This window comes from Ctenopharyngodon idella, chromosome 19, assembly GCF_019924925.1.
Source record: "Ctenopharyngodon idella isolate HZGC_01 chromosome 19, HZGC01, whole genome shotgun sequence".
NCBI classification, from domain to species: Eukaryota; Metazoa; Chordata; class Actinopteri; order Cypriniformes; family Xenocyprididae; genus Ctenopharyngodon; species Ctenopharyngodon idella.
The window spans coordinates 26,569,548-26,585,096 of record NC_067238.1 but is presented as its reverse complement, the minus strand read 5'-3'; the positions used below and the strand labels follow the sequence as shown (position 1 = coordinate 26,585,096).

The 15,549-nt window shown below is 36.3% G+C and overlaps 2 protein-coding genes across 2 annotated transcripts; both read right to left on the bottom strand.

Moving 5' to 3' along the window:
* Positions 1-1,274: 1,274 nt before the first annotated feature.
* Positions 1,275-8,573, bottom strand: pef1 (penta-EF-hand domain containing 1). Its single transcript, XM_051873347.1, has 5 exons — positions 8,469-8,573; positions 7,365-7,626; positions 4,947-5,102; positions 4,612-4,755; positions 1,275-2,100 (listed from the first exon to the last, which is right to left on the bottom strand). The coding sequence occupies exons 1-5, from the start codon at positions 8,487-8,489 to the stop codon at positions 1,871-1,873; spliced, it is 813 nt and encodes a 270-aa protein (XP_051729307.1). The 5' UTR covers positions 8,490-8,573; the 3' UTR covers positions 1,275-1,870.
* Positions 8,574-9,702: 1,129 nt separating this feature from the next.
* Positions 9,703-14,890, bottom strand: gjb9b (gap junction protein beta 9b). Its single transcript, XM_051873821.1, has 2 exons — positions 14,649-14,890; positions 9,703-12,473 (listed from the first exon to the last, which is right to left on the bottom strand). The coding sequence occupies exon 2, from the start codon at positions 12,424-12,426 to the stop codon at positions 11,653-11,655; it is 774 nt and encodes a 257-aa protein (XP_051729781.1). The 5' UTR covers positions 12,427-12,473; positions 14,649-14,890; the 3' UTR covers positions 9,703-11,652.
* Positions 14,891-15,549: the final 659 nt, after the last annotated feature.

Below are 15,549 nucleotides of genomic sequence, written 5' to 3'. Positions count from 1 at the left end.
TGATCAGCCTGTGGCACTGCTGAGGCACTATTGAGCCTTCAGATCATCTGTATATTGTTGGATCGACTGTTTCTCATCTTTCTCTTGAAAATATCCCATAGATTCAGGTCAGGCATATTGGCTGGCCAATAAAGCACAGTAATATCATGGTCAGCAAACCACTTGGAAGTGGTTTTTGCACTGTGGGCAGGTGCTAAAGTCCTGCTGGAAAAGGAAATCAGCATCTCCATAAAGCTTGTCAGCAGATGGAAGCATAAAGTGCTCCAAAATCTCCTGGAAGATGGCTGCATTGACTTTGCACTTGATAACACACAATGGACCAACACCAGCAGACGTCACGGCCCCCCCAAATCATTACTGACTTCAGAAACTTCACACTAGACTTCAAGCAGCTTGGATTCTGTGCCCCTCCAGTCTTCCTTCAGACTCTGGGACCATGATTTCAACATGAAATGCAAAATTTACTTTTATCTGAAAAGAGGACTTTCGACCATTGTTCACTGTCCAGTTCTTTTTCTCCTTAGCCCAGGTAAGATGCTTCTGACGTTGTCTCTGGTTCAGAAGTGGCTTGGTAGTCCTTTTCCTGAAGATGTCTAAGTGTGGTGACTCTTGGTGCGCTGACTCCGGCTTCATTCTACTCATTGTGAAGCTCTCCCAAGTGTTTGAATCGGCTTTACTTGACAGTATTCTCAAGCTTGCGGTCATCCCTGTTGCTTGTGCACCTTTGCCTACCCAATTTCTTCCTTCCAGTCAACTTTGCATTTAATATGCTTTGATACATCACTCTGTAAACAGCCACCCCATTCAGTAATGACCTTCTGTGACTTACTCTCTTTGTGGAGGGTGTCAATGATTGTCTCCTGGACCATTGCCAAGTCAGCAGTCTTCCCCATTAGTGTGGTTTCAAAAAACAAAAGATACCCGGAATTTATACTGTAGGGATGGTCATTTAATGAAACTCAAATGTAAATATTCTAATATTTTGAAATACTGGATTTTGGACTTTCATTAGCTGTACGCTCTAATCAACAAATTAAAAAAAAAAAACTTTTGAAATGTTTTACTTTACATGTAGGGAATCTAGAATATATGAAAGTTTCATTTTTTAAAATAATTTACAATAAAAAAATGAACTTTTTCACGATATTCTAATTATATGACCAGCACCTGTGTGTATATATATATATATATATATATATATAAAAAAAATTTTTAATTTAACAACAAAAAAGTAAAAAAGACAAATGACAAAATACTTCACAAATACAACAAAATGCATTTTTTATTATAAGTCTGTTTTTTATTGTAAGCAAAATAACGAAAAATCAATATTCACCTTTTGTCATCTTATAGGAAATAAAAGGCAGTTAAGTAGTGAGCATAAATATTATCATACAAAAAAAAAAAAAAAAGCTTTGGGGAGGGAGAGCTAAACAAATTTCAATTTCAAGCATTCATAATCATAAGCTTTCATATTTTTTGCTAACATTCAAAAAGCACAGAAATGTTCATTTTTAACAAAAAGAAAATCAAATGTATTCATACTTTCATGATATACTACCATTAATTAGTAAATAGTGCTTGTTGCATAGCTAATGGCATTTTGTTCACATGTACCGCTGATATTTTGGCATTAGGTTATCCTTGAATAACTGCATTACATATTTTTCTAAAGCAGACAATCATATCACAATGGTAAAGTCTTGCGATGAGTGCAATATTTGGCTAGTTGGCAATGTTTAATGAACATAGTTTTCAGCTCATTGTGGTGAAATCAGGGTGAGCTGCAGTGAAAGGCACTGTTGAGAGGGTGAAGTGTCGTGCCACACATTCAGAGTCAGGTCATCTTCTGAATTGCTGCTGCAGTTCTTTACATCAGTCTGGTAATGGCACCAGACAGGAAGTCTTCGTAACTCAGCCTCACGTTGCCAGTCATGCTGGTGTCTTTCTCGCGGAAGGCTTGGGTCATGCTCTGGAGCTGAGTGCACACCTGAATGAAGCGGTCCAGCTGGAGAACCCCGTTCACACCGCCTTTAGAGTAACGATTCACCAGTTCCTGAATAAACTGAGGACTCAGATTGTAGCCCATCTGAGATAATGCTGGAAAACAAGAACGTGGGTAAATAAAAATATTACATTTACACTATAACCAGTTAAAAAATTTGGGGTCTATAAGATTTTTTTTGTGTGTTTTTGAAAGAAGTCCCTTATGCTCATCAAGGCAGCATTTATTTAATCAAAAATACAGTAAAAACAGAAATATTGTGAAATATTATTAGAATTTAAAACAACTCTTTTATACTTTAATATACATTAAAATGTAATTTATTCCTGTGATGGCAAAGCTGAATTTTCAGCGTCATTATTCCAGTCTTCAGTGTCACATGAATTGCAACTTTTTATCTCAAATTTCTAACTTATCTCGCAATTGCGAGTTTGCATCTCACAATTCTGGCTTTTTTCTCAGAATTGCGAGATTTAAACTTGCAAATGCGAGTTATAAAGTCAGAATTGCGTGATATAAAAAAATTCTGACTTTTTTCTCAGAATTGCGTAATATAAACAACTGCAGATTATGAAGTCAAAATTGCATGAGATAAATTCGCAATTGCATCTTATAAAGTCAGAATTGCAAGATATAAAGTCGAAATTCTGACTTTTTCTCGAGTTTTTAATCACGCAATTCTGACTTTATAACTCGCAATTCTGGCTTTACAACTCACAATTGTGAGTTTATATCTTGAATTGCGAGATAGAAACAATTGCGCGTTACAAGGTCAAAATTACATGATATAAACTCGCAATTGCATCTAATAAAGTCAGAATTGTGAGAAATAAACTTGCAATTCTGACTTTTTTTGTGAGTTTCTAAGATGCAATTGTGACTTTATCACACAATTCTGACTTTATAACTCACAATTGTGAGTTTACATCTTGCAATTCTGAGAAAAAAAAAAAGTCAGAATTGTGAGATAAAAAGTCGCAATTAGTTTCATGGCGGAAATAAGCTTCCATAATTTAATGCATCCTTGCTCAATAAAAGGATTAATTTCTTTAAAAAAAAATAAAATAATAATAATAAAATAAAAATGTTACTGCACCAAACTTGAACAGTAGTGTACATAAAACAGGGAATTCTTACATTGCTAATCTCTGGTTTGACACAAAAGTTTATGCTTTTTATTGAGCTAGCAACAAAAAAAGTAGAGGAGTTTTGAAAATGAACAATGTTAGAAGGATTTTTGCCCAACAAAACCTCCAAGAGTCCCAAAATCCCAAATTTTCTCTCCACAAGCCCCATTAAACAGTTCTTCTGTTGTTTTTGTATCTATCATATTTTCAACACACTGTCACTCAACAGTAATCAAATGCACTTTCAGACCTATTCACATCTTTGTAATAGCTCCAACTATATAGTTAGCCTGAGGAGCTGACTCGGCTAACTATAGAACAGTCTTCTACATACAGTACAAAATCAATAAGTATAAAAAAGACACTGCAAGATAACGGCTACAATTTTGAGGTTATTTTAAGAGCAATTTTTCATGACGTCTCAACAATGAAATCAGCCCAACAAATAATGCTGCATTCAATCGCACAGGATTAGATGGAAAAAAAAATGGTTTATAGCAGACCAGCTCAGCAACTGTCTTTTCCTTACAAACTTGGTTCTGTGACTGCCACATCTTGTGTGTGTGTGGTCCTGGTAAACTCTACGTTATAGGGACAGAATGTCCCCACAGACATGGCAATAACAAAAATTCTTGTCGGGATATTTTTGGTCCCCATGAGGAAATAGCCAACAAATCATACTAAGTGCTGTTTTTTTTTTTTTTTTTTGAAAATCTAATAATGCAGAATGTGTTCTGAGTAGGTTTAGGGGTAGGGTTAAAGTTAGGGAATAAAATATACGGTTTGTACAGTATAAAAATCATTATGTCTGTGGAAAGTCCCCATAAAACATGAAATTCCAACGTGTGTGTGTTTGAGTTTGTAGTTCAGCTATACCGATATATGTTATAACGATAAAATGTCCCCACAAAGACGGCAATATCTGAAAATCATTGTCTCTGTGGGGATATTTTTTGCTCCCTGTGAGAAAACGGGTCATAAATCATACTAAGAGAAGTTTTTTGAAAATCTAAAAATGCAGAATGGTTAATAGGGTTAGGGGATAGAAAATATAGGCCATAGAAAATATCAATAACTGATATAAAATCAATGTCCTCTCTAATATATTAAAACAAACGTACGTGTGTGTGTGTGTGTGTGTGTGTGTGGTTCAGGAACACCCTACATTATAGCAATAAAATGTCCCCACAAAGATGTCAAACCCTTATGTATTTAACTGTCCATAATACCAGTACTTTACTAAGTGCCAAATGTGAGTAAAAATGAATTTTCACAAGTAAATAAAACTACTGGCAACTGGCTGGCAGGTTTATTTAGAACTACAACAATATATGTGGTCCATGTCAAATTGTTAGGATGATTTTTTGTTGTTGTTGTTATAAAGAACTTTATACTTTTATTCTAAATTTTTTATTCTAATCTGTGCCCTTAACTGCAAACGTGTTATCTTGAGTCCTTTTTGACCTCTAATTTACTCACCCTGGTGCATCTCAGTGCTGTTAATTGATCCCGATCGGTCCCGGTCGAACTGTTGGAACATTGCCCTCCACTGCTGCAGAAACACCCACAGTGCAGAGAAACCAAATACATCTACGCGTCCGGATTTGGTTTTGTCAAACATATCTGGAAATGAAGACAAAGCACTGATTCCTGCGTCAATTTCCTTTGGCACTGGATATGTCATCAGATGACTTCTATTTCTGTATTGTTTTTTGACATTGCAGCATTCTGAATTTAGTTATATGGTGATACAAGCATCCATTTAATCATTTACCCGCTGTCAGGAGGGTTATAGTAACAATGGCAGCACTCACTGAGCATCATAATGCAGGTTTCGTCATTGAAAGCGGAGTTGTTGGAATTCATGAGTGCTTGCTTCAGCTCTTTTGCGTTAATGTAGCCACTATGATCTGTATCCACAGAAGAAAACCACTGGTAGGCCTCAGGGTTCACACCGGGAGGAATGTTACCTAGAACATGAAAACGGCCGACATTAGTGAGTTAGATGCAAATGAATTTCCAACATATTGCAATATAAGATAATTAAATCAGTTAAAAACAGATCACTTAACCACAGGTCAAAATAATATTTAGGAATTAAACTATAACTCAAAAAAGACGACACTTCAAAAAAAAAAAAAAAAAGTGTAAGACACTACTGCATTGTTCAGACAGGCAGAAAACTTATTAGTTTTATTTAAGTATTATTTTTTTGTATACTCAAATCCCTTTAGTTGTTTTTAGTCTGACAATAAATAAATAAAGTTATGTTTTTGTCATTTGTCGTATATTTTTACATCAACTTAAAACTAAATGAAAATGAAAAATGTTGCCTATATATACATTTTTATGGTTTCAGTTTTAGTTAACAATAATAACCTTTGTTTATACAGCTGGGACTGAATTAGCTCATTTATATTCACATGTGGCATCCGCTATTTACTGAATGGAGCATTTTCAAGTGCAGCATATGCATAAATGTGCAAAAAATTGTTCATTACTTGCAAAATGACAGTAGGACGATGATAAGAACAAGCAGTCCTATAGGTCGGATTTGAAAAACATATTGGAAATGGGCTCAGTTTGAAAAAGCCTAGGTTGTCAGTGATATGTCATCTTGATCCCAAGAGGGACAAGAATAAGTTGTGCAATTTGGTGAAGCACAGACGGTCACCGTATCCCTCGGGAGGGATAAGCACTGTTCAGAGGACAGTCTTTGAATCTGACAGCCTTTCCCACAGGACATCATAGAATACTTACCGACATAAACGCAGACGGACACATACACACGAACCCCTTCGCTCAGAATTACCACACTCATCACTCTAATTCTCCTGTGGGCACATTCTGTACTAGATCAGTACAAGCTGCTTCTGCCATCCTGCAGTGTAACAGCATCAGTCATTCAGTGAGGGGCATATGACACAGCTGCAGTGCAGGAGGATCAAGGACCTTGTCTGCAGCACCTTCATAAATTCCTATCTTTCGTATTTTATTCACAGCCCTCGGCCACGGCATGCCTGATGGAACGGCAGCGGCTCGCGCTGTCTTAGCTGCCAACCCTGACACTCAGACATCATCAGTCAAATCAGCCTGGAGCTGCTGCCTACTACTCCTGAGACCATGTTGAAAAATTCACCTGCTGGACCAACATCTATTACGGTGTATTTGCAGATGTATGAAGCTGTGGAAAAAATTCTGATAAAAAGTAATGTATTCCAAACTACATTCATATTTCTCCACAGTCTATTAACCAAAAGGTGAGAAATTGACATGATGTGCCCTACCATTTAAAAGTTCGGGGTCGGTAAGTCTGTGCTCACCAAAGCTGCATTTATTTAATTAAAAATACAGCAAAACAGTAATATTGAGAATATTATTACAATTTTAAAAAGTGTTCATTTAAAATATACTAAATAACTTTTGATATTAATATTGACACTTTTAATTTTATAAATGTAAATAATATACATTTTTATTTGTACTATATTTTAAAATGTAATTTATTCCTGTGATGGTAAAGCTGAATTTTCAGCATCATTACTGTAGTCTTCAATGTCACATGATCCTTCAGAAATCATTCTAATATTCTGATTTGCTGCCCAAGAAACGTTCCTTTTTATTATCAATGTTGTAAATAGGGATGCAAAGGGGTGGAAAATTTCCAGTAAATTTCCAGAAACTTTCCAAAATTTCCCCAAAGTTTCCAAAAATCCTGGAAAGTTTTCGGAAATTCTTCCGCTAAAATGGATCATGTATTTTTTAATGACATCACCTGCGGACTTCAGCTTTTCATCAAATCTTCTGTCCAGTCAAATGCCCTCTAGAATCTAAAGTCCCGCCTCCTCCTTCACTATAAACAGACGCTGGAGCTGCAGCTGAAATCTAAACTAAACTAGTTTCTATATGGTGAATGGCACATAGTGCACTATATAGAGGACAGGAAATGATTCAGACAGTGTAAATATGCTTTCCATTGTGGCAAATGAAGTTAGGGTTATTATTTTCAAGTAATATAAAAAGACTATTGGCTATTTTGAAAAAAGGTGGAGGAGCTTCTAGATATTTCCTGCCCTGTCTTCCTGTTTCATTGGAAATAACATCAACACAATGAATAAAGAACACACACACACACAAAAATGCATAAACATTTAATTTAGTAACATATTTATATATGCTCCTAATATGATACTCTGCCCAACTAAAATGAAATAGAGTTATAGGTCTCTAACCTGCAGGAGCCTGCTGACTATATGGTCCACTCTGGGGTTGTCCATAACCTCCATATGGACCACCTGGAGCTTGGCCCCCACCGTACGGTGCTCCTGGTCTGGGTTGACCATAAGACCCATATGGAACCCCTCCACCATACTGTTGCCCTGGAGGGGCACCACCATAAGGTGAACCATACTGTCCAGCAGCAGGACCTCCTCCATAAGGTGCCCCTGGAGGCGGGTGGCGTTGGGGAGCGTTACCACCTGGTCCTGGATAACCCTTCAAAAAACAAACAAAGAAAAGTTTGTATGAAACATCAACAGAGAATCAGCTGTGGTCCATAACAAAGGCAACTATGTCACAAAAACAATAAATAAAGGATTATACTCAAAATAAAATGAATGTTTAGGTAAATATGCCGATTCTGTAATCATTTACTCACCCTCCAGTTGTTTTGTATGACTAAAATTTACATTATTATTATACTGATATTTATCATATTAATATAGGAACTATTTTAGGAAGAATGACATATTCAGTCACCATTCACTTTCACTGCATTCGCTTCCATGCAATGAAAGTGAATGGTGACTGAGACTGTCGAACATCTCTTGTGTTACGGAAGAAAGCATACAAGTTCGGACCATAACATGGTACTGAGTCATACTGGTAACCTCATATTCTTTTACTGTGATTTTACACCAGTAACAATAACTGTAAAAACTACGTTATATTGGTGGATGGTGGTATTAAAGGGTACAGTGGCTAGACCCAAAAGTGACATTTCTATTTTGCATCTTTGTTGTATGACATTAATTAAGAAAAAGATGTAAAATATATGTCATTTCATGTAATGTGATAAACGACTGACCAGCACGCGATAAACAGACACAAAAACATAATTTTAATGTACTTCACATCAGAGTAGCTACAGGCTAAATGACTAGCCTGTAAAAGGCTGTTTTTACAAAGTTTAGGCGATTACGCGATCACAGTTATGAATAATGTTGCCTGTACACCAACACTAAGAGTTTAGACCGTAAGACAAATATGTAAGAATCATATAAACATAAAACATACATAAAAATGTAAAACGGCTAAACCCGGAAGACAGACTTTACCTGTCCGTATTGATAACTCATTCCGCAGAGGATCTTTAGCAAATGGAGCGATCGGGCTGTATTTAATAAGACCCGCCTCTTGAAGCTGATTGGTTGGTTATGACGTTTGTCAAAGGAGCAGCCTCATATTTTCCATCGGATTGGTTAAAACAATGGAAAACTGCTCATTGTAGGAACTTTGAGTCACTGTTTACATGGTGTGAAATTTTGTTTTAGTAACGATATTTATGGAGGCGGGTGGATAGAGTTGCTATACTGAGCTAAGAGTGTGATTTATGTGGCCATTCGTAATATATGATTAAGGATGTACATGATATTTCGTGACTTTGAGCAAATGTTTGTCTCCATATTAGAGACCGGGGCTAGTTGTCATAATCTTTACTCGTGTGAATATTCCTTTATTTCTGTCAGTTTCTGTACAAACATATACAAATAGGATACAAAAAAAATGTCCAATATTGGACAGAGAGAGGAATAAACATTTGATAAATATATTATTATACTCAAATGTAGATAGGCTAATGCTGAATTTTAATTATTAATTTCATTAAAGTAAACTTATTACACGATTTCTGTATAATAATAATAACCATCATTATTATCCTTATATTTTTTTTCTCTCAGTATTTTCCCTTCGATATGCTTGTTCAAATGCTATTTCAGTTGGTTAGTTGTTCTAAACTATTTTCTGTGTCGTTTTAATGGTGATGCAAAATGTACATTTGCCATGCTAATCAATCTGTTTGAATTGAATTGAGAGAGAGAGAGAGAGAGAGAGAGAGAGAGAGAGAGAGAAGAGAGAGAGAGACAACATGCCACAACAGTCAAATGTGGGGTTAATATTGTCATAGTGGAACCTGCCATTAAAAGGGGAATTATTATGCAAAAATCACTTTTATATCGTTTTTGAACATATTTATGTGCACAGAGTGTATGTACACAACCACCCTATTTGTTATTGAAACTGTCTCAAAATGAGCTGTTCAGGAATGTATACTCCTATTTGACGTCACATGTTGAAACAGGCCCCGCCCACGACTGGCGACGGAATCTGCTTGAAAGTCTTTGCAATGTTTCAAAATAAAGCTTAACTTTATTCATCAACTATATTGGGTTTCCTTTCAGACCACTTGTATTAAATTTGCCACGTAACATGAGAACACTTAATATAAAATATGACTCTGCTCCATGCCATTTTTCCAACAGTAAAATAAATGTAAAAAATTAAAAACTGTCATGGTTTGTCTTTTTTATTGCAGAACAAGAATGTCGCATCACAGAAATATACAGAGAATATAAACAGTATACTCACAATTAGTCATAGCAGTATCAAATTAAATAAACCTAATAAATTCTCAGAGAATAACACTAAATGAATGAATATGTATTCTATACTTTCGTTTTTTTCTATTTCTTACATATTTTAGAATCGTAATATAATGCATCAGTGCAGTTCAAAATAGAATGGTATGTAAAATGATCTAAAATCTTGACACATTAATCATTCTGAGTATATGTGGATACTTTCAGCTGTCCATTACACTTAAATAACTCTCACCAGTCCAATACCGTTATCATGAAAATAATCAATAATGTTACCAAAAGAACCTGACTGTGTATATACGTAAACATTATTAGTATAATTCTTAACTTATATCTTTCGTATTTCAAGTTGTTACTGCATTTTTCCAAGAAGTCTCCGGTGCAAAGGTATGAGGGAAGATGGAACTAAAGATACTATTTGCATTTAAACATACATGAACGAAAACAGCATGATTTTTTCACTCAAAAAAAGGGCATTTACAACATGGAATAATAAATTGTCAGTCAGTGTGGTATTTTGAGCTGAAACTTCACAGTCTGGGACACCTGAGACTTATCTTGTAAAAAGGGACATAATAGGTCCCCTTTAAATAACCTATGCTTTTCAGCCATTAGTTTAAACAGTGAAATAATTACACAAGACAATTGACATACAGCAGCAACACTAACCTGACATTATATATATATATATATATATATATATATATATATAGTAGCCTAATTAAGTACTCATACACTCTCCAAATTAAGAGTCATAACTGATTTTACTAAGTCAAACCACCATGATATGGGCACCATGATAGTTGTTGGCTATTTAGTAGTGCTTTACTTTGAAGTATGTGCAGCTACAATAAAGAGTGTAGTTGAATTGGGATATTTGAAAGTATGATTTCTTTTAACATTATTTAAACACAGAGAATGTAGGCTAAATTAAGTATGTTTCTGAGCAAATCATGAAGGTACTCATGTGTAGCCTATAAAGTATAGATTTCCCAATGTGCCTGGCTTTTAAGGGTGTCTAAGTTTAAGTGTGCTGTAATGCCAGTGTTTTGTAGACGATCTCAGACTTAAATTTACTGTATTAGGCCAGGGACAGGATGCTTGTGGTCAACTCCCACCATGTTCTTCTCTAAAGGGGTTATATTTCTGTACACTAGGGGGCAGTGTGCTCCTCTAGTGAATGAGACTCAAGAATATCTATCTAAATCATTACATACAAAAAGGACACTCGGAATTAGTCATAGATAAGTCATTGTTACAGGAAAAAGTCCTTAAACTATTTTAAATGCAATATTCCTTCGGTGTATTGGTGTGATTGGATTATCTGCAATATTGGCCAAGGTCCAGCGTGTCTTATACTGTTTATCATGCTTGTTTTTTTTTTCAGAATCAGACCACAATTAGGTTGGCTCTGACTCCTTTTCCTCTGCTGCGGCTTTTGCTTTTTCCAAGTTGCTGAGGTTCTGGGTGGATGAGGCTGTTGGATCCACCCATCTGTAGTTGGAGTCTGTAATCCGGTCTCTCCGTTTGCGGAGGAATTTGCGAACTTTGTTGTTAATCAAGTAGAATATCTCACAGATACACATGAAGATGCAAAGGGGATATATTTTCTGTATACTAGGGGGCAGTGTGCTCCTCTAGTGAATGAGACTCAAGAATATCTATCTAAATCATTACATACAAAAAGGACACTCGGAATTAGTCATAGATAAGTCATTGTTACAGGAAAAAGTCCTTAAACTATTTTAAATGCAATATTCCTTTGGTGTATTGGTGTGATTGGATTATCTGCAATATTGGCCAAGGTCCAACGTGTCTTATACTGTTTATCATGCTTGTTTTTTTCAGAATCAGACCACAATTAGGTTGGCTCTGACTCCTTTTCCTCTGCTGCGGCCTTTGCTTTTTCCAAGTTGCTGAGGTTCTGGGTTGATGAGGCTGTTGGATCCACCCGTCTGTAGTTGGAGTCTGTAATCCGGTCTCTCCGTTTGCGCAGGAATTTGCGAACTTTGTTGTTAATCAGGTAGAATATCTCACAGATACACATGAAGATGCACACAGAAGAGGAGACCACCATAAAGAGGGTGAAGATTTTCTTCTCTGTAGGACGGGAGATGTAGCAGTCAACTGTATTTGGACAAGGTTCTTCTGTGCATTTGGTAACATTTGGCATGTCGAAATGATAAAGGAAGTACAAAATATAGAGGAATCCTGCATCGAAGCCAGCTTTGAACATCAGGCTGAGTATGTAGGTGTACCACAGGCCTCCACGCTTCTTCCCTGGGTTGACATACAGATGATCACCCTTGTGGAGAGTGATGTACTTCTCATCCTTCATTTCACGATACTTGACGTGAGCCACCACCATGAGAGATGGGCAAGTGACAAAAATGATCTGCAGAGCCCATAGACGGACATGGGAGATGGGGAAAAATTTGTTGTAGCAGACGTTAGCACAGCCCGGCTGGGCGGTGTTGCAGATGAAGTCTTTCTGTTCATCATTCCACACCTGTTGAATAGCCACCACAAACACCAGGACTCGGAAGACGAACACCACAGATAGCCAGACACGGCCAAACGCAGTGGAGTATTGGCTGACCCCGCCGAGCAGGACTTGTAGAGACATCCAATTCATGTCTGCCACCACAAATAGCAGGAGTTACTCATACCAGGATATTAGTCCTACAAAAAATAATATCAGTGCATCAATAACCTGAGACCAGGTTGACTGATTTAATGCAGTATATAAAATACAATTTAATAAAAGCTAATTTGATGATGCAAAGTTGCCTAAGTTAAATGAATGCTTGTTTTTACACAATACATTTCAGAGAAGCTAGCAATAGCGAGCTAGCTTTGAAAGCATAAGATGACACACATGAAAGAGTACCGCAAGGAGCAAACAAAAGCATCACGAGAGTCAGCGTTAAACTACCTCATGTCTCAAAGCACATAACATTACAAAAATAATGAGCATAAACATCTTAAAGGTGGCCTGTACCACCTGACTGCTGCAGATTCATTTCAGCGTTGATAGTGTTGCCTATGAAACGCATAAATTCTGGTCACAAACCACTCCGAGTATAATGTCACGGGTTTCCATCTCTCCCAAATTATGGTAGTTATGGTGTGAATGGGTTATAGGTAGGTCATTTATACAAATTCATATGAATTTGGCAACTTGTACAATACGTACGATTTAACAAAAAACGTACTAATTCATACGAGTGAGGTCATACGAATTCGTACAAATTAGCCACCTCGTAAAATACGTAAGAATTTCCGTGAGATCGGGTTGGAAAATACATACATTGACAGGCAGGTATGACATCATATCATTCGAAACGAATGCAATGATTGGACGAACATTTTATGGTCCTACGCTTTCCACAGACGATATATAGGCTATATACATTTAGATCACTTAACTTAATGATTGCTAGCATAACAAAAAAAAAAAAAAAAAAAGTTTCAGGAACAAATCTCCTAACCCTGCGGAGCCCCGGACATGACATGCAGGAAAAAAATAGTAGGCTAAATTGTGCGCATGATTTACTAATTCGTTCCCTCGATTTACTAAAAGGTGCGCACGATTTACTATTTCGTTCCCTCTATTTATTTATAAATCGAGGGAACGAATTAGTAAATCGTGCGAACGATTTAATTTTTTTTCTTGCATGTCATGTGCGGGGCTCTGTACTACATGGCTAAATACTTAAAAAAAATTATAAGCAACATTTTTTTCAGCTTTTTGAGGATTAACTTGAAGGAGCTGTAAATTAGGGAGCTAATATTTAACGACCCGTTCTCACTCCAGAGGCGTCAACGACTGAAGCATGGTCAAGCGCCCCCAGCGTCACTTGGAATACGCCAACGGTGCCCCTTGGCGTCACTCTTTGGACAAACTGGGAACTCCATTGCTTTCAATGGGAAATCTTTAGCGTCAAAAACAGACGCGAATTTTATTGGTATGAAATCACGCTGAAGAAGTCTCATTCAGAACACATCGCGATATTTGGCATCAGTTCACGTGTGCCAGATGTTGGTAAGTAGTCGTAAATACGCTGTTCTAATGTTTGATATAATGTCTTTTCTGTTTGCCGATATTAATCAGATTAACATTAGCTCCCTCATGTTCAGTCACCGCATTATATCTGTCACCTCCGCTGAGGTTTTGCTTTTCATTGCTTTCTAAATTAAAGCACCTCAGTAAACTAGGGTGATTAAACACTGTCACGTGACGTGCTATAGACCTTCAACCAGTTAATCATATTCATATCAGGTTCAAAGTAGTACAAGTGTAGTTTCAAAATGGTATTTGTAGTAGAAGCATGGTAAAAACAACACTTACCATGCTTTTACCACAGTATTGGTAGTTTTAATGTGATATTTGTTGTAAATGCAGAGTAACCTCAACACTTACCATGCTTTTACCACAGTATTGGTAGTTTTAATGTGATATTGTTGTAAATGCAGAGTAACCTCATAAATTTTAATATTTATAGCTATTGTTCTCCAGCAGCCAATACTAAGCTGTTTTTTTCACAAAAACAGTTATATTTGTTTAATTGTACTTTAGTTAATTATCATTATTTAGTGTGTTCAAAACACTAATTGGTTAGACATTAAAACAGTTGACATCGTTTGGATACTTTGCTGTTCTCTTGATACATAATGTTACTTCAGGAAATGCCGTAGCATGAGTCTTATCATTTAGCAGATATTCCAGTCTAGAGCGACAAACGAAAATGCACTTTAGTTTAACTTAAAGTTTAAAAACTTACTAATACAAATAAGCAAGCCATCTTTTTTTTTAAACAATTAGTTTGAGCAGATATAAATTGTATATGTCCTTACCTTTTAGTGGTCAGGAGTTACTGTATGCGGTGTTTGTACACTGGAATCAAAAGTAAAAGTTCTGTTGACAATCTAGACAGACTTGATTTTGGCTGTGCCCAGTAATACCCATGACTGGCTGTACACTCACCTGAGTTCACTTCAGATGAAACCCAATAAAACATCATTGTGCCAATTTCACTCTACACTGAAGGATTTGCTATTGTAATTTTGTTAAACACCAGGGGCATTTAATAAAGTTTCTCAGTCCGGTTTAACAGCTAGTCATGGTTGTTTAAAACTAAACAAACTTTTAAGCAGTACTTTGGATGGAAAATCTTTTGTTTACTTATAGGTGTGTGTGGGTGGGTGTGTATATGGTGGTGTGTGTTTTTGCTAACTACTGTATAAGGAGTGCTTCTTTCCATGAAATAACGTTGTTCTAGCATAAAAATGTAGAGTCATCATCATATAATTGCTGCAATAACTAAACTCATAAAGCTAGACAACATTTTCAATATATTTTATTGGATATTTGACATGCCACATTTATGGTGCATCTTCAATAAAGTTGGTTATTCTTGCTTTATAATGTCACACATAAAATACCCATGGTGTAAAAAGCACAACAAAATTATGAACACTGAAGTTCAAAACAATAGGAGTCAAACTGAAAGTATGTTGTTAGCTTGTGGTTTATCTAGAAACCTAAAAGCAACATTCCATCTAAGGGTGGATCGGATCACTTTATGTTTGTCATGTGTTTTCGTGCGACAAGATATGACACTCAATGGCCTGGTTTCACAGACAGGGTTTAGATTAAGGCAAGATTAGGGCTTAGTTCAATTAGGAGATGTAAGTAGCTTTTATAAATGTGCCTTAGAAAAAAAGAAACATTACTGGTGTGTATCTTGAGACAAAA